This window comes from Eleginops maclovinus, chromosome 22 (assembly GCF_036324505.1).
Source record: "Eleginops maclovinus isolate JMC-PN-2008 ecotype Puerto Natales chromosome 22, JC_Emac_rtc_rv5, whole genome shotgun sequence".
In the NCBI taxonomy this organism is placed as follows: domain Eukaryota; kingdom Metazoa; phylum Chordata; class Actinopteri; order Perciformes; family Eleginopidae; genus Eleginops; species Eleginops maclovinus.
Window position 1 is genome coordinate 12,851,887 of NC_086370.1, and position 27,997 is coordinate 12,879,883.

The following is a 27,997-nucleotide window of genomic DNA, read 5'->3' on the forward strand; positions in this document are numbered from 1 at the left end:
TGAATGGCATTGCAGTAAAAATGTGTCATTTAGTAAAAGTCTTTTTGCTTTCAAAGTCTATGCACTTTAATCAGGGTGTTCTTTGGATTTTTGATTTTTTATAAAACAGGACTTTTTTGTAACATAGCCACCTACTGTTTAAGCTTCTCAAACTAATTAAGCTAAAAAATGCAACTCTTCTAATGAGGACTTGAGACTGACTACTAAGCAAGCAAATCCCCACAGACCCCCATGGTTTTAAAGCATGGTATAAAAAAATCCTCTTTATAGCTGATTTTTGTTCAGGGTTTAGAGTTTTGCATTATTATGGGAGCGGCTGCTTTGAGTAAAAGGTGAGCACCATAACAGACCCTAAGCCCCTAAAACAATCCACCACCTATTCCATTTTTAAATTAGCCTCGAGGTGGGCAGTGTTGTCATTGCAAAGATGGCGATGGAATTATCCACCCACATTGAGCTTCACAATGGCTCTTCAGAAACCATAAAGGACGTCTCTGAGAATATGTCCATATTTTATACAATCTACCTATGTTGCTGGCTAGGTTAAAGCACTTTGTGGAGGTTCCTGCTTTAGTCTCCTATATTTACATCCATAACTTCATGGTTGATTCAGAGTCCAGCGTTACAGTCTAACTGCAGGAATGTTCTGGCTTCCTACCAGCGGGGGTCTTGCTGTGTGTAGCATGTGTTTGCATGTGGTTTTGTGTTTACTTTCAGTCTTGATCGCTCACATATTCGCGTGGGTTTCTTTCCTCCCGCAATCCAGACATGTTGGTCAGGTGAATTTAAACAGCCCATAGCTGTGAAACCTGTCCGGCTTCACTTCTCTTCTCCTAAATATTGTAAGTAGGTCATTAGCATAAAAACAACACCATCAAAAAATGTCCTTTTTAATATAAATAATACTGGGTGAAGCTGCTTATTGCTCAAATTACTCAAGAGCCTTCCTTTCATTCTGTCGGATTCTTGATTTATCAGACACAAATGAATTTGACAAGATTCAAGCGGTCACAAGTAAGTAAAATGTTCTTCAAAAGAAAGACCGTATAGGTACAGATGACTGCTAAATGATAAGCTGAAGGCCAGATTTACCTGTTCCTCTGGAGCCCAATAATTACAGTAAACTAACAGACCATATAATTGTCTCCAGGAGCCAGCATGGCTGAAAAGTTTCTCAAGCAGAAGGAAAATAAATCTGAGGTTAAATTATTTGAACTAAAGCCATTAACCTTTCTCCCTACTCCTCTTCTCATGTCTATTATCAAGTCAAATGCAGATAAATCAAGTTTAAAGTTCAAGTTTGATTAAAAGAACAACAACAAATCAGATAGTTGAATCAGTTTGTTCTGCATTGTTTCCTATTTCTTAAATTTCTATGTATTTGTGCTGGAAAAAAAACAGGCCAAGTGAGACTTCCAGGTGTTAAGAGTGGGGTTTATTATCACATAAAGTTGAAGACCAAAGATCACTATTTAATCATCACAAAAAGACAACTGTTGTCATGATGCAATTTCAAATGTACCAGATGAGTATTTCCTTTCAATGATGGAAGAACCAGGTCAGTGTGAAACAGACAGAAATTACAAGAACACTGATATACAGCAGAAAGAAAACGATTTCCCTTCAATAACATCAAAACAACTCAATTCAAATATATTCATCCGTCTTCAAAAATCTCTGATACTCAATTTAACATGTCAAATTCAAATGTAAGTATAATTAAGTATATGTAGATTTTTGTATATAATTGTTATAAATATTGTGAAAAAATCAGGCAACTTTTAAAATCGTTTTGATCTAAAAAGGAACAAAATGTTGATCCATGATTATTGATGACAAACATTTATGGATAAACACATCATCAAGGACTAACATCACTTTTCTTTGGATGGTGAAACTTTGTTTTGTCTCTTCTTCTGAGCATCCTGTAATACAAAATAAAAAGTAGAAGTGCATTATTTTTAGATATCAGAGAGACTTGATGTATTTTACTGTTGATGTTCTTACCATATTTTACTGACAACAGCCAGAGGCATTAATACAACAACTCCAACAAGTAGAACAGTTGCAAAAGCATATATTAGATCATCTGAAAGACAAAATATTCATAAACATTTCAATATATCAAAAACAATAATCATATCCATAATTTCGTTTGCTTTTAATACTTATTCATGTATTATATTCATTATTAAAAAATCACATGTTGCTATTCAATGAGATGGTGCTAAAATCCCAGAGCAGAAGAGTTTTAGGCTTTACTCACTAATTTGATTTTGGTGACACTGTTTTGGGAGAAATGTTTTCTGGATTCCCCTCAAAAGTCCTTGATTTTCTCTGATTTTACAAAGTTTTCTGAGGGACAGAAAGCTTTACCTGCTATTGCAAGGCAAACTGTTCTAAAGGTAGCTGCCGTTAGCTGTTAGCTTGTTAGCTGTTAGCTCAATTAGTAGTGCTGCCAGGACTAACCAAACCTACTTAAATTTACCTTTTGACCATGTGTGAGTTTGCTCAGATTCATCGACTTCCGGATATTTAGTAGGACCATCACTGCTCTTCCAAGATGGCACTGGAATACATAACATTTTAAGTTTAAAGTTTCCAATGAACATTTATAATGAAAATGTGTTCATTTTGTAAATCTAAATGCTACTCACTGAAGTGTGATCTGTTGTGAAATACGTCATGAATCATGTTGCACGTAAGTATATCCTCATTGCGCATTCCTTTGCATTGACACCGATAATGAAGAGCTGTGCCCAAAGTGGCCAGGAAGGCCTTTTTACATTCAGAATTTGCACCAAGGATGAGAGCTGGGTCCATCTGGCTGATACATTCATCCTTTTGGAGGTCTCTGTCGCTGCACTGGGCTTCTTCAGGGCTCCAGCATTTAACTCGGAAGTTATTTAACAGATATCTGCTCAACCAAAAGAAAATGTGTTTTAGGTGCATCAGTTGCGTTCTTTGCTCAGAGAAGACATTTATCTTTATCTGTTAATGACCTGATTTTTAAAGGAAAAACTATACAATGTTTTAAATACTTATTTCACAATCTTTGAAGTAAGGTAGACTATCACACTCAAATAATTTATGTGTTCATAATTCACCTTTTTGTGGCATAAACTATTTTCTTCTGTAGTATTTTTGCAGTTCAAGACTACTGAAAGGAGGGAAAGAGTAGCACATACCTGCAGTTTTTGTCCTCAACACACAGGTTAACTGTATCCTGGCAGATCCAGATCTGGTCTCCACATGTGCCGCTGTGCAGAGCTTTTTTTATGTCCAGACAGCTCTGATCCAAATCCTTACATTCGCACATGACAATCATTTCGGCAACATTTTGTGGCATGCTGTTGTAGAACTGCTGAGACACTTTGTTACAGCGGTCCTGGTCGCATTGTTGTGCCGCGCATGCCTGAATCACAGGGGTTAGGTACTTGTTGCAAACTGCATCATTGATGCACACTCTCATTTGGTCCAAGCAGGATTCAGCACCATTTTGTACTGCAACAAAAATAATGTTTAATGTTTGTAGATTATTGACATATCACTTTAAATTGATGAATTCATTCCACATAATTTCCCTTCTTTAACTTGAGGTTGGAGCTAACTGTGACATTTCTTTTACTTTTTGTCTTATGACATTGTTGCCAGAAGAAAACGGTTAAAAGTGAGTAAAATTTGGAGAGCGGAGTGCTAGTGTTGTCAGTGCTTTGGTGTTGTCAAGATGATTTTCAGTGTTAGGCTTCATTTAAAAAATGTGGATGCAATACAAGATTTCAGAACAATATATTTCATCCAGGGAGGCTTGGTTCGACACAATAACAAGAGGTAGGGTCCTTTTCAATTGGCTTTCGGGTACAATAACAATTTGAGTCTGACAGTGGCATAAAACAAGCACTGAAAGTGGAAGAAATTGACGGTGAAAAATTGCACAATAGTATTTCATTGCAGCTCGTTTGGTGGTTGCCAGCTGCAGCTCTTTCACTCAACACCTGACCAATTTTAAATAAAACTGGTCAAAAAAATATGGGAAAATAGGGCACTTTACCCTTAAAACTATGATCACATATTTACCATGTCTTATTAAACTGCTTGACTGCCAGTCCATCACTGCTCTCCTCCTCTGCTGAGCTGTTGTGAGGAGAATGGAAACATGATTCCTACGAATGCCTATTAAACCAGCCTTTCTTTATTCAGTAGCATAGTAGTGTTCAATCTCACAGTACATCAGAACGCCTTTGGTAAACAGAAATGCAATTTCACCTATAAATGCTTATCTCAGAGACTACTGAGAATACTGCACCTGTCTTTTGGTTGCATTGTGTGGCCAGTGCTTGTATAGAGCCACAAAGCTCCTCCTCCCAGGCACACACACATCCATGCAGGGAGGGAAATTGGTCCAGCACAGTCTGGATGGTCAAGTTACACACCTCTGAGCCTTTTATTTGGCAGCCTTCATCTTGAATAACACAAACACAAGGAGGAGGCAGAAAAACAGGATATTTTGATAAGCAGATGAGGTCTTGTTCGTGCAACAGGTGTTTCCCCTGGGATGTCAGACAGCATAAAACTCACTATGAATCAGAACAAACATAGAGGACCGATGACAGGCTATTTATTATTATAGATTTGTTGTTATACAAACTTTGCCCCAGGCTATTGCCTCCGTTATTACATTCAAGCCATACCCAAAGGGGTGCAATTCAATTAAGTGGCTTCATGTCTCACGCTTCCTGAGGAAATGGAATCAACACTTTTATAATGCCACAAGAAAAACATCTAATAAAACCATGCCCTAACATCCTTCAGCAGGAATGGTAAATTGAAAATGTGTCACTTTTACCCTCACAGATGCTGCCGTAAAATGCTTCTTGACTCCACTTGCACAGATTTGACATGCAGGTTTCCACAGCAGTGAAACAGTCAGAAGTTGGGGGTGAAAAGCTGGTGGTGGATATCTGATGAATCACTATCCCTGAAATACATTACAAGAATGTATTTATTATATCCTCAAAACTGTTTCTTTGTGATTCGAATGCGATGTCTAACCACACACCATATATTTGTCTTGAGCTGTTATCGAAAAAGGAGTCCAATATAAAATGTATACAAGTTGATCATCACTAACAAACACACTTGACTGTACATGCATTATAAGCTACATGACATAAAGCTCTATTTAAATTAGATTTTCTGTTAAGGTGAAGATGAATTCAATAAGCTAGGGGTTCAAGTTTTAAAAACATATCATAGTGACAGTTGACTTACCGAGTATGATCGCAGCTTCCAGGCGTATCAGTGGCATGATAGCAGTAGTAGAGCTGTCACTGTCCCTCCTGCTGCTGATCTGAGCCTCTGGTCGGCTGGGATGGGAAACACCCTCCACAGTCAACAGGATGTAACACATTTACTGGATGGTGCACCGTGCGCCATGCAATGAAGTTACACATGCACACAAGAGCACACTCAATGGATGTCACTGTGTCTCTTTCAAAGTAGGATTCAACATTCAAATGTTGTTGTTGATGAATTTGGGTCAGAAATATCAAACACCTGCAAGAATTATGATATAAAATCAAGTCGTTGTGGGGGTCACACTGCATGAAAGTCTGTGTAGTGGGGATTGTATTATCCCCAAATAAAATGCGTGCCATTAGTTACTGTTTACAAGATGTTATATGAACACTCATGTTTCTCTGGGTCTGTTGGATGTGGAAATACATGGCAGTAACTTACGATAACAACTTAAAAGGTAAGTTTATTATAAAGGCTAATAATACAGTTTATACATGTTTTGTTGTTTACAGCTTGCCTCAACAGCCTTTTAAGTAGTAAAGCTATTACAGCCTATTGCAGAATTACAGCAAACGGATGTTTTGCAGTTTATTTATTCAAATTAGGGTGCACAAACTTGTTACACTGAAAAACTTGCTGATGTGTGTTTAAATGGCAGTTAAAACAGCAAGGGCAATTTCAATTTTCCCAGTTCCATTTGTTTGTTTGTTGTTCTTCATTTTAATTTAATGGAACAGAGAAAAGTGCAGGCCTGATTTCCTTAGTGTAAGGGGTGGAGTATGTGCCAATTAAGTTACATTTCTGGAGCAAATCTAAATCAAGGGTTGGGTACATGCACTGTTTTTCATCTGCAAGGCTTTTGTGGCTGTTTGCACATTCTGGATGCTCTTCTCGTTATGAAAGTCTTCATTTCAATGATATACATTTCCCTAAATCTCATTTTCTTTATTACTGGAGCAACGCTAAGACTACCATTAATCAAATGCTGTTGTATATTTCCTGTATTTGTGTTTGTTGTTATAAGTCTCTTTGTAAGAAATTGGACCCAAAGATAATCAGAATCTGTAATACATTATTAATCCCAGGGGGAAATTGGAGACAACAGAAGATAAACATTGTAGTACAATATAGACTTTATTGATAAAAGATGGGAAGGGATAAAGACACGATGTGGAGTAAACAACTTATCAATACACTTTAGAAAGCTCACTAGGACAGAAACATCAAGTCAAGAAAACTAGAAATGTCTCAAAAGGTCAAGCTGAGGACACATCATGAGATTCACAATAAAAAGTCATAAATACACAAATAAATTAGTGAATAAATAAAAACGTATACCTGAATGAATTCATTGAATGTCACAAAACAAATCTTAAACGTCCTTTTCATGTCTTAATTTCAGTTGGCAAAATTATGGTCCAACTTGACCAAAAACCCTACTCCACCAGAACATCGCCCAACTGCCTTAGTTCACAAAGCCCTAAATGCATTACGTTGACTTTAATAAGTATTATTTATGCACATTGCACATATTCTTTCAACTGTAAACATTTTCAAATTCCTTGGTGAATATTTTGAACATTCCATCCATTTGGATAAAATAGATATTTTACATTCTTCTACGTGACATTTGATATTGTACATTTTATGTGTATAACTCTTGACTTTTGCTGTAATGTTTCTTATTTTCACTTACTATGTTTTGTTAAAGGCCAAATACTAAATGTGCAAATGCTGGATGGTTAAAGTCCCAGACATTGATTGTTTGACATTTTGAACCTAGCTAATTAAAAATGTAGAAAATGGCATTCTGGGACTAAAGGGCTATGACAATATGGGATGAAGGAGCTTAAATTATTTTATTGCACAGAATAATCATAGGGATTTTTGATTAGCTTCTTATTAAACTGCATTTGAAAAGCATGTAAAATCGAAAGTCATGTCATATCATAGTCCTTAATCAGCAGCCACCCTTAGTTAAATCAGCTCATCAACAGATATAAACATATTTACAGATGTAATTATTTCTGAATATACAAACTTATACAGTACATTTTTGAAGAAAACAAACACAAATAGGGTCCCAAATGGAAATGCAAAACCATCACGAATCATTGACTAGTTATATTTAAATCGATTTTTAAAAATCACACTTACTTTACACAATGTGTTAAAAAGTAAGATTTTAATGCACTTTCATTGTGTAGATTTGTGGACCGGAGTAAAATATTTTGTAAACTGTCTTGATAACCTTGGGAGAAAATGCAAAGCGATACTGTTAACCACAACGACCTCTTTGAAGGCCTACTGAAAGGTTGTTGTTTTTTTTACTTAAATGGGGATAGCAGTTCAGTTGTATGTATATTAGTTGATCGTTTGGTGGAATTTTTGTATTTTTGGGGAGCACTTACAAGCAGAATAATTGACAAGAAAAAACGATTTTTATCAGCCGGCGAGGACCTTCTCAAAACAGTCTGCCTGTACCGGAAGTAGCAGACGACTTTCGCGTGACGTCACAGTGTTGCAACCATGGCTAGCAGTACCAGTGAGAGTGATTTCAGCGAAAATGTGTCTGTTTCTGTTGGTGCTGAACAAGATGAAAGCGTCACGGTTAGGGTTAGGGCCCCCAAGGGTCTCAAACAAGAACGTTTTCAGGGATTTCCTGGCGCGCAATTTTAAATTTAAAACTACTCCGTTAATTCGACCGCAATGACATGGGTTGCAAGTTATTGAGTTGTACTATTAGACTGTGTGGTGTGTAGTGCTGCACTTCAGTATGCCTTTAAGGGGAACAACTTGATGTTCTAACTGTGTTTTTTTGTTGTTTCCTGATTGCTTTGTTAATTATGTTTATTTTTATTCATCTTATTATGATATTGTTTTCTTTTTATAGCATTTTACTTTACTGAAAAGTATTTTTTTCATTGCCAACAGCTACGCAGCAACAATTGTGCATCTGACAATAAAGGCTTTGAATGGTTGAAATCTTTGTTTTGCTAGATTTGTCAAGAGATTTCAACCAAGACTTTAAATATATAAATAAACTTTGACAGACTTTGCGTTTTCACTTTCTGCCTCTATGAGCCAAAGTAACAGTGGCGCTTTGCTAAATGCAGTGATGATTGATATTTGTTTTTGTTTAACATGATAACATTTGTTTGCTTAAATGTGGAGTATTTGTACATAATGGCAGCCCACTGCTCCTAACACTAGGATGGGTCAAATGCAGAGACCGCATTTCGTTGTCCTAGTACTTGTACTCTGTGCAATGACAATAAAGTTGAATCTTTTTTTTTTTTTTTTTAAGTTGCATGTTCTTGAAACTATATTCTAAAACCACAAGCTGTTTGCCGTCTGAACAGGTGCATTAGAATTCTATGCACCACCCTATTTCTGATGGATATGCGCTGACGAAAAGGTCTCTTGGCAGAACAGTTGCTTTAAGTCATTACATTTGGATGAAACAGTGTGTATAAACTGCTTTAACATTCTTTGTCTCACTGAGTTTTTTATTTCTGCCCCACAAACACCTTAAGCTCCATGCAGTCAGTGCATCAGAGTGTGAGGTTTGGTGTTTAAGGGCACAAAGAGAATAAATTGTGCATGGGAACCTTTGTTGCAGAGATTATTTTTACTTCTCATTCGAATGTGCTGGCATACTAGCTGTGATTACATTTATCAATTATGTGCTGCTTGTAAATATTCATGAGAATTATATTTTGCTCAGAATTTTTTTTCAGAGGAATATTGTGCTTTTATCTTCTCTTGAAACTATTCAGTATGCCTCAAAGAGCCTAAAAGTTTCCCTGTCCTTCCTAAAGCAATAGTATGCAACATTTTTGGAGTTTGGGAAGTTGCTCCTTCGGTCCTTGGGCGAAAAGGATTTATTTTGAGACATACATTTTATTTTAGGCAAGGTAAGACTGTCTGTGTACTGGGCCTCTATTTGATTAAAAAAAATAACGGTCAGTCAAATTCATTGTTAAGACCAAAATTAACTGTGATAATTGAGTTACTGAAGATCAGCATTTATGCCAACAAATTAATTTGTTGCTTCTTTGTTAACAAGGCTTGATTAGTAGCCATTAGCCAATGCACATGGTTAAAGATGTATAAGACAAACATATATCTTAAGCACATGTCAGGACATGTCTTAGTTGTGTATAATAAAGTGTGTTTTTGTATAAGTATAAAAATACTTATTTTTCTATCTGGCTCTGAATCCTTTTCTAAAGCCACTGAAGTATTTATGTGCATTTACAAAGAAACTTTTGAAAAGACGGTTCTGGTTTTAAAACTTTTGTTTAGAAACCCCGAAAAGTCCCCTTTTTTGACATGTGTGAAAAGTGAATTAATGAGGTCCACCGGGAAAGCTAATGCATACTTCATGAGGAATAGATACTGAATCATGTTGGAGGTTTGACATAACATCCATGCTTTTTATAAAAAGATTTTTTCAATCAAATTATTTTCACTTAAACCAGACATCTAATGAAGGAGCCACTAAAGAAACCTGATCAGTTAAAATACTTAATCTCTATAGCACTTCCTCTTCCGATGAAAAAAAGAGCCAACCAGTAAATACATATGTAATAAATATATACCCTGTAATACTAGCAATGTGCAATTAATACATGTAATTGAACGTTTATGTTATAAAAACCACATACACGATGAGTTTTTAAAGGTGCAATGAGCAAGATATGGCCATCATTTTGCCTCAAACAATTTAAAAATGTGAGTGTTGATGTCTTCATGTAATGTGTTCACACCACCTACTGAGATGAGCACAATAACCAGCTTGCCCCCTATTTGTTTAGAGCCAGACATTACATATTGCACTTTTTAATACTAAACATTCAAATGGTGTCCTTTGATTATAAATAGCTACACAGTTTCTGGGAATTGCAAATGATTGGGTTATCCTTACTGTGTTCGTCATTATGTAAACAAAGGGAGAAACTTTACAGTAAGCACTGCTCAGTTCTCTAAAAATCCTTATTGTCCTTGTGAAAACACACACAAAACATTCAGTTGTAAAGCATTCTTTCCCATTCAAGTATCTGTCTGTTTTTTTTAATAAGGTTCAAGCAATTCAGTGTATACCTCAATGATGAAGGAGTCAGAAGAACGTCTGACCTGGATTACAAGACTACACTATTTGATCTGAAATGCGTGAAACATTGTCCATGTTGTTGACTTGAGTCGACAGTGACTTCCGGCTGTCTGTGCTTGCTATGGGCCTCGTTCTCTGCGCTCGATTTTGACCCTGGCAAGAAAAAGCTGCCTTGAACTCCCCACGGAACTTCCCTGGTTAAAAAGATGCAATCCAAACAGAAACCATCAGTTCGATTGTTGCCTTGCATGAAAGACAACCAAAAGCTTATGTCATTTTTAGGCAAAATATACGGTGGCTGACGGATGCAAATATGCAACAATGGCCCAAAGCATTTCCAGTAGGTTAAACGTCCCGCAGCCTCAGAAATGATGCAAGCATAACAAATAAATGTGCCAAAACACATGCAAATTAAGAAATATGTTCACGAACTTGACAACATATGGGTAGGACTTCCAAAAAGTGGTGCATTAATAAATGCTGCAAGAAAATAAACACTGCAAATAAGAAAAACGTTACAAAAAACGCTGCAGCCGTTTGCAGCACTTTTTAGTGTCTATTGATTTCCGTTGTGTTTTGAGCTTTTTCCAGTTTTTGTGTTTATTTGCAGCATTTATTTTATTAACAGAATATTCTTTTGCAGCACTTTTTGTAAAAACTGCATATGTATAGTCAAGTTGGTGAAGATGTTTATTCATTGGCATGTGTTTTTGTACGGATCTGCTTTAATATTGGCATCGTTTTTTAAGTGAAGCGTGTTTCTGTTAATGTAAGGCCGTAGTGAGCCGTGATGGAGCCTTTGCCCGTCAGCCACCATAAAAAAAGAACACTTGATTATTTGTTCACCTTTTTCTTACATTTCATTTACATAGGCCTAAGCCCTATACACTACTTCTTATCAGAGAACAAGTTTAAACCAGTGAGCTGTATTTTTGTGACCCAACTTTCCACTAGAGGGCAGTAACAAACCCACGGAATTGATGTCAGTGATGAGGAGATTATAGACTTACCGCTGAGGAAATTGTATATGATGGGGTTTGCTGCACTGTTAGCATATATGAGCCAATGTGAGAAAGTGAACCATGCATACACTGTCTCTCTGTCGTTTGTTTTCTTGAAAGTCCCAAAGACTCTGCAGGTAAAGAAAGTAATTTATCGGTTAAAGATCTGGTTTGCATGCTTTTACAGTAGTTATACTCTAAATGACTTTTTTAAATTGAAAAAAAACGAGCAACATTTCAACACCTTAAATATACTGAATCAGTTTCACTGATTACCCAGTGATCTAACGAGGTGAACTCCCAAATTTGGAGCCAGTGGTTTATCACAGTGTCTATTTCTGAATGGCTTTGATCATTGAGCAGCAGATGTTTTTACCTTTTCATGACATTCAGCACGCTGATTGGCAGGTAGCACAGGGCGAATACAAAGAGCACCACGATCAGCATGCGAGCCGTCTTCCGTCGGGCTCGGACCTGTTTGATCTCAGCACAAACCGTGCTGGTCCTCACTCTCACAGGCTCTCCTGACACCGGAGCCGAAGCTGAGCACTGGATGGATCTCCACTTCTTCTGCAGCACTGATGTGCTTCCAGGAATCTGTTGATTTAATATGTGCATACATTAGGGGGTGTTATCTTGGCCTTGTAAGAACTGATGCAATGGTTTTTCTACCAAAATAAAATAAATCACTCTAATGCAAACCTGTTGACACCACAGCTTGTGACATATCTGGATGTACGCCAAGACCATTAGACATAAGGGTGCAAAGTATGTGACGATGAAGAAACAGGTATGGTAGACCTTTGGGTAGATCTCAGCTGTTGAAAGATTAAAAACATCACATTAATAACATTGGAAACCTTCTGGAAAGCAACCATAGCCAAGAATCACCCCATTATTTACTGTTGCTATGCCTGTCAATCTTCTGATCATAATTATCAGTCAAGATAAGTCATCTTTTTTCTTGCACAATGAGTCTCTGACAACTCTAGCTGTCATATTCAATCAGATTTAAAATTCAAGTTTTTTTTCAAACCATATTGTTTTACTTTTACAAGAAAAAAAAGGAAGATGAGAAATAACCAATATCTAATAGGTTAGGTTGGTGCAGCTTGGGTATAAACCCTCAAACAAATAAAATGCAGGAGAGAACTCCTACACAATGAGTTTTCCACTCCTGAAGTATTCTTTGGCAATTTTTCCAAGTTCTGAATACACCTTAGAAAATTAATTGTTAGTTTTACACAGGTGGGCTTATAACATTTAATAGTAAGAAATGGGTGAAACTGACAGTTCATATATCTGAAGGTGAAGTCCATCAATGTCTGCATATTCAAACAAAAGCTTTATTCTAAAATGTTTACATTTTAAATTCAGAAGAAAATAACAAAGCAAGTCACATTGACACTGTCAAGTCAAAGTCTATGGAATAAAGTGTGTGCTGATTTGCCATTTGCCCTATAGAGTAAAGATACTTCAAAGACATGTATCTATACAATAAATATACATACAGCCCCGGAAGAAATTAAGAGACCACTCCACATTTTTCTTAAATATTTTTCTCTACATGTATGGCAGCCATTCAAGTTTGTGTTGAATTCCCACACAGAGAAATGTTGTCGGTCGTTTATAAAATACAATAAATTAAAAAATGAATCATTTAACTCAAAGACATACCTATAAATAGTAAAACCGGAGAAACTGATAATGCTGAGGTGGTCTCTTAATTTTTCCTGGAGCTGTATAACATTTTAAATATGGCTTCAGGCAGCTGGATATATATGGATGTATTGTACTGTAACTTGGCTAAGAAATGTTGTCACCAGTTTTCAACCTTTACGTTGCTAAATCTTTATACTTTGGCAAGAAAATGTATTTAAAACCACAAATAGCTTTTTACCATTTGGAATTTCAGTTTCCTGTGTCTTGTCCTGGACTTTTGAGACACTATCCAGGACAATGTCCTCACCTCAACCAGACGTATGTGTGACGATTTCAGATGTTAAAATAATTTGACTTTATCTTCGGAGGTCAAAACCACCAACCAAAAGCTTACTCAATTTAACAGTGATAGTTAAAGACAGCTCTCTGTGTTTCACTTCATTATGTCATGTATCATTTCATTTGAGCAGTATTATGATTATTAAGAAATGAATCACTGTCAGTGTAGCTCAGTTTTAAACTAAAGAGTAAGCAGGTCTGACATCTGAGGCGTTGCCTAATTATAACTGTGAGCAAACTTGTCAGTTCTATTATACGCATTGATCACTCTAAAATGTGCACATCCATGAGATTAAAGAGCTCATGAAGAAATGTAAAGTATGGAAGATCAACATATATTGTAAGAAGAAAACCCTGGAATGAAGCAAACAAATGCAGCCGACACTGTCCCGTTTTCACAGACAAGAACATTATTGGACAGTAACATAATATGATATCTGTATGAAACATTTCTACTTGATACTGTGATATCACTTTAATTTGAACTGACACTTCCGTAGCCAAAGATAACAGAGAATACTTTTCCCTCCAGCTGGCACAAGTTTGGTAGCAGATAACATGGCCAAGATGTAGACACTGTCACGTGGCTGGTTGAGTTAAAGGCATTTACCTGATGTGAAAGTAATTAAACAGAAGAACATTTGGCAACTGGCAGGCAATGAAATCAGGTTAAACGTCCAAAGGCACTGAGGCAGGAAATGTTACTTGTGCTGCATTTAATAAAACATTGATTTATTGATGTGGCATGCAGCTCTTGGCGGACAGGCCTAACTCAGCTCAACACTGATATCCAGAGTATATACAAAAGCTATAACAGACTAATTTAAATTAAAATAACAATATGTTATTAATACAAGTACATCCTAATGTTTGCAGCTTGCATTAGAACAGACTGAATTATTGTTTAATCTATTCCTTAGACGTTTGCTCTTGTGTTTTAGGTTTTAAGGTGATATAAATACTGCCCTTCACTCTCCTTTATATACTTCGTTTAGAGCTAGAGCCCTTCGCATACCGTGGTGAAGAGCAAAAAAAAAAGCTTGACAGTCCTGTAGAGCATGATGCTGTTTTTTCCAACAAAGGGAATTCAACTTTGCTTTGAGATATGTTTAATTGGTACAGTTGGAATGTATTTAGGATATAAGTGTTTTTTCATTTACTTTCGCTTTCACGTGTCAATAGAGAAAGCCAAGAAAGTGTCATTACTTTCATATCAACAACCTGCGTCTAATGAGAAGAGCTTAAAAAAGCTTTTCTTTCTGTATGGATTTCCTCCTTTGGGGACATGAATCAGTGATGCAAACTGACTTCATTATGTGAATTCTATCAAAAGTCAACTATCCTAATGTATTAGTCTCAGTAAGCCCTGTGAAGAGTGCTCTGCTCTTATAATTATAGCATCAAAGGGCAGCTAAATTGCTTCTGACACGTATAATGATTTCAGCACACAGAGTTAATAATGCTCTCTTAAGAATCGCTTTGAAAACAAAGAGAAAATGTGAGTGGGAGTTTTCCTTTTGGTCTTTTATTTGAACACTTGGTTTTAGATAAATGCTTGGCAAGTGAGCGATTTGGCACAATTTCCAAATGTTTGAGGAGGATATGTGAAAGCTCACCTCCCCAATGTTCATCACACACTGTGAACAGGCTGGTCTTGTTTGTTAGTTCTGGCAGCAGGCTGCTGCACTCCATCACTATAGCCTGAGGGATCATGATGATGCACGACACAACCCAGATGACAACAATACTCTTGCGAGCCCTTTTGGCTGTGCTCTTGAACATCAGTGGATGGCAGATAGCATACCAACGATCCTGGGCAATGCAACTCAGTGTTAGGACTGATACAGATACAGATATGGTCTGGAGAAAAGAAAAAGAAACACCAGTTACAGTAGATAGAGACGTCACTTTTGAATTATGGTTTGCAAATGAGACACATGAGACTTCTGCCTTAATTTACTGTAGATATACTTTGTGGAGGTTACTGGATTTTATGCATGAATCAGCAACCGTAATTTTAGATGTGTAATTTCTAGAGATTTGCTTTAAGTGCAGCCTTCCTTTTTTACCTGTCAGGCCCTACAATACAGATGTTTAGAATTAAAAAAGCCTAAATGGCAATACGTCCTGTCTCACGTTTTTTGCAATACAGCATGCTGTATCTGTCTTTGTACTGGCGGCATCTGCATAACCATAATGATGGTAAATTTAACACTAATATTTCTATGATGACTATCACATCATTACATTTAATTTTGTAGGTGAATCAGACTAGCAATCACTTATATTTGGCGAATACAATTGCAACACTTGCTTCACAACACATCACTGAACCTCTGTAGAAGTCAAGCACACATTGAGCTAGTCTTATATGGATGATGGCTTTTTGGTTATCAATGCACTACAAAGTCCGAGAGCAGCCTTTGAAAGGGTTCAGTTGGTCTGAAAAGGCAAGGGTCACAGACAACTTTCTTCTTGTTTTAGTTGTCTCCTCGATAGAAAGCAGTTTACTCCATTAGAGCCTGCCTGCAGGCACCAATTTCAGGACACCTCCACTCTGAGTACACAGGAAATGCATCCAAATACAAAATAAAATCTAGTGACTCTTCTGTTGGAAGCGATATTTTTCCACTATAGATTATAAGCGATGTCTCAATCTTTTTTATTATTATTATTATTATTATTATTATTATTATTATTATTATTATTATTATTATTATTATTATTATTATTATTATTATTATTATTATTATTATTATTATTATTATTATTATCATTATCATTATTATTATTATTATCATTATTATTATTATCATTATTATTATTATTATTATTATTATTATTATTATTATTATATTATTATTATTATTATTATTATTATTATGATTATTATTATATTATTATTATTATTATTATTATTATTATTATTATATTATTATTATTATTATCATTATCATCATTATTATTATTATTATTATTATTATTATTATTATTATTATTATTATTATTATATTATTATTATTATTATTATTATTATGATTATTATTATTATTTCCACCGTCAGCTAATCTGACTATCTTGATACTTGTTGCCATCTTAATGTGGCATAAGCCGTTTTTTACACACATATTTTACCGGTGAAGAACCAGAGCTTAATAAGGCTCTAGCCCTGAAACGACCCTGGAACCGGTTTGGGCGAAAAAACTTCCTTCAGACAAGACCTTCGGGGGGCGGGGAAAATAACGGAACTGTCCTGAGAGTGGAGGCCTGCAGACAGACCTCTCTCAAATCTTAACCAATGAAGCCAGATTTCAATAACAGATCTGTGAAATGCACAGATGACATAACGTGTGGAACGTGGAGGTTGGCGGATGTCCTGTGGGAAATAAACAGCTCCAGCTCCATCACCTTTAATCGCTTAGCTCAAAGATGTCACGGTGAACATAATCCCCTTTGATGACTTACTTCCTTAATTTAAAAGGTCTAAAGAAAGAAGAGGGGAATACATCACCTTGTCTACAGCAGGGGAAAAATCCTAAAATAATTGTTCTCTGCGTATCACAAATCCAATAGATTGACAGGTATGTTGAGCTATGTATGGAAGCAGTTTAATTGCTGCTCATGTGAAAGGCTGAGAAATGAGTGTGATGCAATCATAAAAACCACAGGGAGTGGCTGTAGGCAACCAGCAGGGATTCAGTAACTACTTGAATATGACAGGAGCTAACCTCAGGTCACACTGGAGTCATCATTCATGCGGTTAAAATTGTATATCTTATTCAAAATTGGAACCAGAGAAACACTCACATGATGCAATACATTCCCACTTCTTAGTTAAAGAAGCACTGAGTACTACCTTTTTGCTTAAACACATACAGTCAGCAGATATGTTGCAATATAGAAGTCTCATATGAGTTTCATTCTCATCAGTTATAGTCATAGTTTGCAAAGTCTTACAATAACTACATAATGCCTTGTGTATGGTTTCGTGCTTTTGCTGCCCTAACCGAATGCAAATACAAACCGGAGACTATGCTGCAGTTATTTCGATATTCATGTATCAGCATTTATTCATATCACACTTTCCTCGGCTGTTTGATCATGTCTTTCAGAAACAACATATTTCATTGGATTTACAACATACTGTATTACGAAAGAAGATGGCAGCACAGTTTCACGTCTCCCCCTGAGGTAATACAGCCCGGCAGAATGGAAAAGCCAGAGGACTGTTGATAAAAATTCAGGGAGAATTTAAGTAATTCCCAAGTGCAGCAGGAATAAATCCAAAATAAAGATCCTCCTGGGTTTATTGAAGCAGCATGAGGTGGCTCTTCCAAAAATACTGTAGCAGCAGCAGTTAAAGTGCAGTAAGCACACACCAGGAAATGGCATGCATATCCGACTGAAGGACTGAATAAGCGGCTTATTCAATGCCATGAGGTGTTTGGCAGCCAACACAACAGACATTTTTTTGCCATGAGTTGAAAAAATGCAATCAGTGTTATCCCTGTGGTTTACGTCTGCATCCATTCAGAAGACGTTGGAGGTTGGAGGTTTTTATTTTTATAGAGTTCAATTTAAAAATTGATTATAGCAGGATTTGCTAAGTGAATAGAATATAGGATTTGTAAAGATTTTGTAGGATTTGTATCCACTCTCTTATCCCTGATGTATTGTAAACATGAATCAGGCCAGCAGTGTGATGTATTCGATGCGCTGGCACAGTGGGGACAATGCAGCATAGAAGAAAAGGCTCAAACCATTAAATATCCATTGGTTTAACATCAAAGTGAACATTTGACATAATGACAGTAAAGGAGGAAAATGGAAACAAAGGTCTTGACCTGTGCCCTCCCTGCTCTGCTTGGCATGGTTTGCATGGTTTCTTTTCTCGTTCTCTTTCACGAAAAAGTCATGCAGAGACGAGGGCGTTAGTTGGAGGTTGTTCACCAGGACTGCTGGGCTGAGAAGCCTTCAAAGCTGGCATGCATAATCCCACTCGGTTTGTTTGGTTTGCTTTGATGCTTTTTAACATTCCCTCATCCATGCATCAACCGGCAGTCCTGATTTCTGCACAATATTACTTTATCTGCCACCCTTTTTAATGAGCAACGTGGTTTGCATCTCACCAAAATATCTAAAGTCCTAATTTTCGATTATCTTACCTGCAGATAAGGAACAACTTTGCAAAGAGTTTTTCCAAAGAACCACGTCTCTGTGATGTCTACTACGAGACTCGCAGGGAGGCAGATGATGGTGACCAAGACATCGGCAAAGGAGAGGTTCACTATGAAGTAGTTGGTCACGGTGCGCATGTGGCGGTTTTTCCACACTGCAAAACAAACTGAAAATGGTGCACAATCAAAAGGCAACCCAAGGAAAAATTACATGTAAAGACGTATCTTTAAATGTTAATTAATACTGTATTGAAGGCATTTCTGTCAATTATAGAATTTATATTTAAAACAATGCTGGTCCTGTTTTTTTTGGCAAGTATTTATCAACTAGAAATGTGCATACAGACAATTCAAATGTGACAATCTAGTCAATCTAGTTTTGCTTCACCAAATTCATGGTAGCTACATTTGATTCAATGTCCAGAATTGGATGATACACAATATAAGGGCGCTGGTGGCAAAGTCCATGGGGACTTGGCTTGGGAACTGAAAGGTCACCAGGTCAAGTCCCGGAAAGACCAAATGCTACCGAGGTGTCCCTGAGCAAGGCACCGTTCCCTAAACCGGGCGCCGTACATATATGGCAGCCCACTGCTCCTAACACTAGGATGGGTCAAATGCGAAAGTAAATTTCCCCTCTGTGGGACAATTAAGGGTTCCTTCTATTCCATAAAGTCACATAACAATTCTAAAAATGTATTTCGTATCTAACATCAGATAATGGAAAAATACATCCACTTTGTCTTGTTGCAGTTTAACATTAGCTATTTAATGTACCAATACATTAAAACCACATCATTTTTACTTCAAAATAAGTTAAAACACATTTCAGCCACTGTTAAAATAATAAAACATAAAGCACATGTTGTCCATTTCAATTACTTTTCAGGAGACGGTACCTTTAATGTTAACAGGCTACTTTGCTTTGCCTGGAGTGAATTAAAAGAAGATAAGGGAACATAACCAATCATGTATCATTGAATAAGAACTTGGGATTGGATTTAATGGCTTCAAAGTTAGATAAAACAATTTCTCCATACTTGCAGTATGTTCTGAAAGTGCTGCCTTATACTAATCATGTCATTCAGCAGATACATTTGCTTTGACCCTGCTATAAAAGAGACAGGTGAGAAGGCTGACAATTAAATGGACTGCATTTACTGTATATGGCACTTTGAAAGCTTTAGCTACCACTCGCTGGCACCTGCTCATCAGAAACAATACACATTCACGTCCCTTATGTACAATCTACGATTCACACGCATGAAGATGTAGTCTATTTTGTTTGAGAATAAATAATGTACATTAAAAATCCCACATTGCGCACACCTAGTAAATAGTTGTGACTAAGATATAAAACGTTATTCATTATTTTAAATTAAACAGCTCAAATTGGCAGTGTCTTGTTTATTTTTTGGGAACAGTAAAGTACCTTGCTTTCTTGTAACTGCAAAAATAGTATTGTGAAGCTTATTACATAACATGTAATGTTAGTCCAGTGGGGCCAATATTTTATTAAATCGTTCTAATTTGAACATGGCAGAAGAGCGAGGAGCCTTCTGCATTTTAATGACGCATACAGTAAAGCTGTGTCCAGGGCTTGGCTCCCATTGACGATATGTTGCTTGTTATGTAAAAGCAGGTGCAGCAAAATCTTATATGGAGTGCAAGCAGTGGCAGTTAGAGAACCTTTTCATTTAGTGTTCAATGTTTGACAGTGCTCTTGCCTTGGTACATGTGATATTTTGTTGTTAATTTGTCATTATTCATAATAATGAAACTTAAGCAGCTACATGGAATTCATGAATAAAATATTGATATGGGGAGGCTGTGGCTCAGTAGGTTCTTCGGATTAGGGGAGCATTTTTTCAGTCCCCACTACAGTCAGCATGTTGCTTTGTCCTTGTGCAACACATTTCACCCGAAATTGCTCCTGCAGGGATTGCCCAAAGTATTGAGTATGTATGTCTGTGCTTGTCCTACAAAGTCATGTCTAAAACATTGTTGCTTGTCAATCAGACAGAACTGGTGACACATTTTTGAAGCTTTTATAAAAGCTTAAAACTAGTTGTTAACAAAAGGATAAATGAGACTTCAGACAAGTATAGTGGGATTAAAGTTATGCATCTTTGGTATAATTGCTTTTTAGCCTTATGCTAGCTTTTAACTTGCATTCACTCTTAAAAGAATGAACCAGGGAGACAAAACACATGGACAAAACTGTGATTGGAATAGAAATGTGTCTAGGTCTATTCCTCATTGAAATGAATGAAGAGGAAAACTGAAAGCACATTTACATCAGATCATCAAATAGATTGGTGACTCTGATAGCTGGAATAGGAAGTTGTGGAAAATGTTAATCAATAACAGTCCTGAGAAGAGATCAGGAAGCATAGGTCAGCACCTGTGCATTAGTAAACAAGGGGTCTATTCAGTGCTCTGTTGATTCACTGTTGTTTACCATTTCACAGTTTTCAGATGTAAAAAGTGTTTTTTCTTATTATAATTGTTTATTTTTTAAGTCCCATATGTGGTATCATGTGATATTTTAAAACTGCAGACATTAAATATACAAACAACACCAAAGACAGATACAATTAAGGGAAATTTACTTTTTGGGTGCATGAGATGTAAAGATATTAATATTGAATGTCTGCTGCAACAAAGTCAAACATCACATTTTGTATGCTTCTTTTTGTATTTCGCTCCTGCAATCAATTCAAATTCCCCAGTTTGGGATACATAAAGTATTTCTGACTCTGATTCTGTGTCCATGTGTGCATCAACAATAATGGTAACGAATGGTAAAGTTGTAAGCGTCTGTTCTTATATGTTTACAGGGAGAAGGACATGAGTGTGCTCCTTTTGATCCACAATCTCTCCCCTACAGCGTCCTGTGCGGCCTGTAGAAACAAGCTGCCAGAGGCGATAACAAAAAATACAGAAACATCTAGACCACATCTGATCTCTCAGAACTTAACATCAAAGAAAACATTATCTTAATCCCGGGAGGATGGTTTGATCCACTTTAATAGGCAGCAGTTAATTCATAATAAAGAGTACAGAAGTGTCTTAGTTGTTCTGTATGTTGGGTTCTGTGTTTTGCTTTATTTCCTGTTATGAGTTTGTGTTCAGGGTGTGTTTCTTGCAGTTTGTTTAGTTTAATGTTTTGTACATAATATGTGAAAACAATGGAACAGCCAATAAGATACTTTAAATTTGCAGGACGTAAGGGTGCTGGTTTGCTTTAATTAACAGTTTGTGGCAGATGAATTCTAAATATAGAAAAGGTGCTGCTACTTCTGATGTTACTTCAAGGTTTATTTACCTTTGAATGTTACCAGATATCAGTCCTTCCTTCCACGTGAGGGGTTTTACCTGTGCATCATGTGCCATGAATACTATATTTTGTCATATACTGTAGCTTGTAAATTAGCAATGTTTGTCTGTATATTGAGATATTTAAATTGTGAGTCTTTGTGAATTCAATGAGGGACAATCTGTTTGAGGTGCTTCAGGTAAGACTGATTAGTTTAAGTGTTTTATTTACATAAATTACACTAAGCCAGAATATTCAAAGTGTCAATCTACAAGCTTGTTATGTTTGCTTGTAGTAAGGTTTACCCTTCTGTTTGTTTAGCACATGATTGCATCTGATCATGTCCCCGGTGGATGCTTTAACACCTGTATATTGGTGCCGAATGTCCGTGCATAATAGCGACTAATGAGGGAAGGCTCAGAGAAATGTTAAGAAAGAGCTGTAAGGACTGTGCATAGGTCCTAGTGAGTGAACCTCCATAGGTATCCTGAAGTGTTTATCTAACAGTTTGTTGGATATAACATGTAATTATCTGAGGAATTCAGTAAAGGAAGTATACACAGCTTTCACAGGGCTCGTTATTTCATGCCAACCCAATCCCCAGAGGAGAATAAATACTTTCCTCACAAGGCAGAGTTAGTGGGTTGACCAACTAACAATGGAGTATTTTCAGGCTTTTTGGTCTCATCTGCGGTGGATTAGCATTGGGATGGTAACTTATGCTGTACACTAAACCTGCAAGTTGTGTTAAGGCATCCAGATTAAAACCTAGTTAAACTGCCAACTCATGAAGAAAAGTGGTGAACCATTTATACTGCATCCTGTAATTGAGAAAACTACAACATCACATAGTCATATCGCTTCAGAGTGCTTGCCTGGATGTAGATTATATTTCTGGATCAAAACATATTTCAAACTGCCAACCGTGAAGAAAAGTGGAGTACTTACCTGGACATTGATTATAATTCTAATATAATCAATGTCTCACCAAGTTATACATCACGGCTTCTAACAGTAAGCGAGTAGCTTCTACCCAGTATGAGTAAAATGGTACATAAGCTGGGTTTATGAAGCAGATTCCCAGTCTTTGCGATCACTCAAAGCGCTTTTACAACCCAAGTCAGCATTTACCAATTCATGGACATATTCATATAGTGGCAGTAAAGGCTGCTATACAAGGTACAGTTAATACATGCATTTACATTTTTCCATTACTACCTTAGATTTCATCATTACTATTTACAAAAGAATATCAATTAATATACACCTGTCATGTTTACTGCTACACATTTTGTGGAAGTGGGTCAGCTGTGAATTAGTTATTATTCAAATATGCTGTTTGATTTGAACACAACACAAGATGAAAAGATGAAATCCTCACTAAGCAAACCCGATCTGTTGGCACAGACACAAAAAGAATACTCGCAACTATTTTGGAACTGATAGACTTCTTATCAATTTAAGACTTTTGTAGATGTGCCGTGGTCTGCAGGCCGCTTCCATAGCAACAGTTACGTACACCTATGTCAAAGACACTCTTTAATCTCCTGTTCTTGTTTCTGGTCATAATTAAATGTATTTGTATGTAACTATGTACGTATGTGATGCTGACGTGCTACCGGATGAACTAGCGATGTCTAAAAAATGCAACAGCCGGTCATCAGCCTGCAGAAAAAGAAGGTTTTAGTGGTATACTATAAACAATAACAACATTACTTTTTCCATACTGTTTCATGCAATATATTATAATAATATTCATGTAAAATTTCATATTCATACAGGGCTCCTCCTAACCAGGCCCTATTGTTTGAGTGGAAAATGTAGCAATTAAATAAAATAATAAATTCAGCCAAAGCAAACAAAAATACTTCCATATATTTCTATATTTTAAGTGTCGATGTGTACTATACATAGAATAACAGTAATGTCTTTGAGTGCGCTTGCTTCTTGATTAAGTCTGAGGCTTCGACCAGGAGGCATATCTTGCTGATTGGCTGTTTTAGAGTTCTAATGTTTTTCTTTCAGAAGTACAGTCATGGCATGTCCTCTCTAGTCGGCCTTGGCTTCAATGACTCTACAAAAGATCCATAAGCATCTGGGGGCGTTTGTCTGCTTTCACTTCAACATTTCCTGTTCTGAGGTTTCTCTTGGTGCTATTCCACTTCTGCCATGCTTGGATCAGAGGAAGATATTTTTTTTTTCCTCAAGTCCAAACAGCTTTGAATTGTATTCGACTTGGTTATCTACGCGTGGTATATATATCTTCCCTTTGAACTCCAGTTGGGAGCATGGGTTGCGCATCGACCTGTAATCGATGGTTTGGTGTGATGCTCTGAGTCTTTTTGTGTCATTTAAGGTTGAAGTTCGAGGAGTGTTGGTAGACTGTTATAGCCTCAACTCCTCTACTGGATGTTTCCAAGATTTCCTCATCAAGTGTTTGATGCTGCTCTCTGACAGACAGAAGGCTCCTCTAATAAACAAATCAACATTTATCAGACCTCATAATGGGTTAAATCAGCAGGTGGTTTTTAAAGGAGCATGTTTAATCTTACTTTGAGTCCAAGCTTTGCTGTTTTAGTAGCGACTTGGCTGGTGTTGTTATTTTAACCTCCTCTCTCCTGCAAATGCAGGGCCTGAATATATTTAAACATGAACTGGTGCTTATTAGTGGGCCACTTATAGATAGACAAGACTGGCATGTAACAATGAATCCACACCTTTTAACTAAGATTTTGCTTTTTGACTTTTAACTCACTGTCATCTATAGACATAAGTATTCTACCCCAAAAAAAGAAGTGTGAAAAAACTCAGTTGTTAGACGGTATCATCATTTGCAGATTCATGATCAGTTTTATTCATCAGGTTTTAACGGAAGCCGTTAACAAATACTCATACATTTGACCTTCAGCTAGATAATGACCTGCAGTTTAATATCCATTATGTTAATGACATGCATTACAGCTTCTCCGACATCAATCTCATTGTTAATACTCATGCATTCCTTTTGTCCCTTTGAAATGAAGCTCTTCATTTTCTGATGTGAACTGGTTCATAATGCGGCAGCACGTACAATCAACTCCACGATTGGCCTCTGCTTGTCTGTGAATTGAGGAGCACATACAGTAGATGCTGGGCTGCCTTTGAATGTAAATTAAGTCTTTTCTCTTTCCCTCTGATATTTTTGAGGCTGCAGTACATTCTACTAGAAAGGACAATTTACAATAAAAGTATTCACCTTGAAACCGAATGGTATGTGTCAATTAATAACAACATATATGATCACTCTCCTTTTCATTGTAATCCTCGTTCTGGCTGATGCAGCACAGTAAATGTAGTTATTTACATAGAAGTTGCTCCTCATCACTCAGATACGTTGCAAGAGTTTTTTCTTTTACAATTTCTTTGTTTCAACTTTGCAAGTGTCATTGATCTTGCCTGTTTTTGTTTAGTTTAATAACAGGCTACACAATACAGTTATTTACATGACACTGTTTCTTGTTTTAGGATTTTTGGGATTGACCACTTATATTGATTATATATTACATTTCATTTCATTTAGAGAGCCACCATATACAGTAAATACCTCCATTACGACTTTCTTCTCTTAAGCGATCTGGACATATTTCTTTCACCAAGAATATGTATACAACATGGTTTTTGTTACTGAAGCTGCACTATGATTTTAATAGATTTTCTTTAAAGGTGTGATTATTTTGCAGTAACTAAAAGCTTCTGCTAACATCAGTAAAAAAGTGTGAGACACAAAATGACAAAGAATAAGAAATGATTTAAAAAGCTTTCTGTGTTGCTGTTTACAATTGTTTCCATTATGTTTTGTTATATAATGGAGACAACAAGAATGAAAAGCTGTCAGCTCTGAAACTAATGACCCGTCGGATGAAGCATGCCAAGTTTCTCTCAAAGTACCCTGGATTTGTTAGACAAACAAATCCACTTGTAAATAAAAATAAGGGTTCATCTTCTTTTGGGGCGGCAGTGGCTCAGTCAGTAGGGACTTGGTCTTGGGACCGAAGGGTCGCCGGTTCACATCCCGATCGGACCAAAATATGGAGTGAGCTGGTAGCTGGAGAGGTGCCAGTTCTCCTCCTAGGCCACTGTGCCCTTGAGCAAGGCACCTAACCTGTCTGCTCCCTTGGCGCCGGGTATCTGGCTGCCTCTCTGCTCTGCCACCTCTCCTCTGCATGTGGTTGTGTGTGCATGTATTTCCTCTGTGTGTTTAATGTGTCTCAACACAACAGAGTAGAGAAAGCAATTTCCCTGTAAGGGATTAATAAAAGTATGTCTTCTTGTTCTACATAGCCTCTGCACATATTCTACATAGCCTCTGCACAAATCATGGAGTATTAATCAGGCATATTTATGTTGTCAATTTCAGTGGGAGAGAGAAGACAGCCTAATGTGTTTGCTGGCAATTTGTGGCATTGACATCTTGAAATAATATAAGCCTGCAGTATAGCTTGCACTTGTACAACAAAGAAGGTGCAGATATATTCACTTCAACCAATTCATACCATTGTAAGTGCTGGTGAATTAGTTACAAGGCCTAAATTCACTTTTTGAAATGCTTTTCCTTTACATTTTTCATTCATTATACTGTAGTTAGAATCTTTGAATGAGGTGTATTTTCCCTTGTGCTGCATAAAGTGATGAACAATTGTGATATTGCCACACTATATAAAGACAATACTACAACTCTGCAATAAAATATGAATTTTTTCATAAACCTTCGAGTTATGAAACATGCATGACACATCCTTTATTTAATTAATTAGGAATGACATTACATCTAACTGGAAACAAAGAGATAGTTGTAAGAAGGTGTAGCAACCATATGCACAGCTGTTTCAACGGTCCTGTATTTTTCAGAGAAATATTTGAACCAATTAAATAGGTGAGCAATAATGACAATACTGTGTTATTTATGAAGACAATGGTTCCAGTGAAGACAAAAATCTTCCATTGATAAGAGAGGGAGGAATCCTGCAGTGTGATGAGAAACACACATTTGCACAAAAAGCCTTCGAGAGTTGAGATAAAATGGATCACACTCAGCAGCTTTTTGCAATAACTCTCACTTTCTGTCACTGGTATCCAAAACATTACGAAGACTGCTCAATATTTCACAATAGTTTTTTCTATAAATTGCAACCATGTGTATTTAAGGTACAGTCAATAAAAGTCAGAGAAGCAACTGCATTGTCATTTTGAGTCCACTTTACATTGTAGCTCTCGCTCACTGCATTTTCCTCATAATCTCAGTATGAGGAATGGTTTTAGGTGGCTTTTTCAAATAAGTCAGAAAAGTATAGACAGCAACACGACAGCCCAATAAGAGACAATTGTGGGGATTAAATGAAATTGAGACCAAATTGTAATTGTGCTACAATGTCATTCTGTCATTGCATTAAGCTGTCTGTTCCCCCACTTAGCTTGAGATCAAACATACCCGCTCACACTAAGTGTTATGTCTGTAGTTTTAATCCAATTCAGAACAGGTTTAGCTACACTTTGCTGCACTGAGACGCACTCTCCTCGTGCATCCTTCTCTATCAGGAGCTCCACTTTCACTGATCATTAAAAAAAAAACGTAAATATTTCGGGGGTTTTTTCATCACTGGGATAAGCTTTCTTTCCTTGAAGCACTTCGCTCATTCTCAGCAAAAGTTGTCAAAAGTGTTTTATGGGATATTTACACCATTTGTGCATGAATATAAAAAGACGGTAGAACTTACCCAAGGAGTTTCCAATGAGAGAGACGAAGAAGACAATAATGTAAGCAACGATGAGAACCCACTCATACTGTTTGGGGTGTAAGTACTCCCTCCATATGTATCTCAGAAGTTCGTCGTCGTCATCATCATGCGGGTGTAACTCCGTGCTGTTGTTGGCCACATGTGCCGCAGATAAACACTCCTCGCAATCAGAATTCCCTGTGATCCCAGACATCCTCCGAGGTATTTATGTGTCTATCGTATTCCTGCTGTTCACCGAGTGTCTTTAGCGACCGCTGGTTGTGGAGCACTGCCAGTCGAGACGCGTAAGACTGGAGCGATATTAACGCGCT

General features: G+C 36.9%; 2 protein-coding genes across 2 annotated transcripts; both read right to left on the reverse strand.

The window, feature by feature from the left end:
• Positions 1–1,417: 1,417 nt before the first annotated feature.
• On the reverse strand, positions 1,418–5,337 carry gfral (GDNF family receptor alpha like). The gene is made up of 9 exons (XM_063874427.1): positions 5,272–5,337; positions 4,847–4,978; positions 4,307–4,462; positions 4,078–4,134; positions 3,189–3,504; positions 2,658–2,917; positions 2,489–2,569; positions 2,008–2,089; positions 1,418–1,925 (listed from the first exon to the last, which is right to left on the reverse strand). The coding sequence occupies exons 1-9, from the start codon at positions 5,306–5,308 to the stop codon at positions 1,862–1,864; spliced, it is 1,185 nt and encodes a 394-aa protein (XP_063730497.1). The 5' UTR covers positions 5,309–5,337; the 3' UTR covers positions 1,418–1,861.
• A 4,738-nt stretch (positions 5,338–10,075) lies between these two features.
• hcrtr2 (hypocretin (orexin) receptor 2) lies at positions 10,076–27,981 on the reverse strand. Its single transcript, XM_063874425.1, has 7 exons — positions 27,666–27,981; positions 18,582–18,760; positions 15,033–15,276; positions 12,118–12,233; positions 11,792–12,012; positions 11,425–11,546; positions 10,076–10,608 (listed from the first exon to the last, which is right to left on the reverse strand). Exons 1-7 carry the CDS (start codon positions 27,877–27,879, stop codon positions 10,451–10,453), a joined length of 1,254 nt encoding a protein of 417 aa, XP_063730495.1. The 5' UTR covers positions 27,880–27,981; the 3' UTR covers positions 10,076–10,450.
• Positions 27,982–27,997: the final 16 nt, after the last annotated feature.

What these genes read in the sequence shown, in the direction of transcription:
- gfral (XM_063874427.1), bottom strand. Translation starts at nt 5,308, where the DNA reads ATGCCACTGATACGCCTGGAAGCTGCGATCATACTCG. An exon ending in ACAATGCAACCAAAAGACAG is followed by an intron (nt 4,135 to 4,306) that starts GTGCAGTATTCT and finishes TCCTCACAACAG; the next exon opens with CTCAGCAGAGGAGGAGAGCA. An exon ending in AAGCAGTTTAATAAGACATG is followed by an intron (nt 3,505 to 4,077) that starts GTAAATATGTGA and finishes TTTTTGTTGCAG; the next exon opens with TACAAAATGGTGCTGAATCC.
- hcrtr2 (XM_063874425.1), bottom strand. Translation starts at nt 27,879, where the DNA reads ATGTCTGGGATCACAGGGAATTCTGATTGCGAGGAGTGTTTATCTGCG. An exon ending in AAGTTGTTCCTTATCTGCAG is followed by an intron (nt 15,277 to 18,581) that starts GTAAGATAATCG and finishes TCTTTTCTCCAG; the next exon opens with ACCATATCTGTATCTGTATC. An exon ending in ACAAGCTGTGGTGTCAACAG is followed by an intron (nt 12,013 to 12,117) that starts GTTTGCATTAGA and finishes TTAAATCAACAG; the next exon opens with ATTCCTGGAAGCACATCAGT.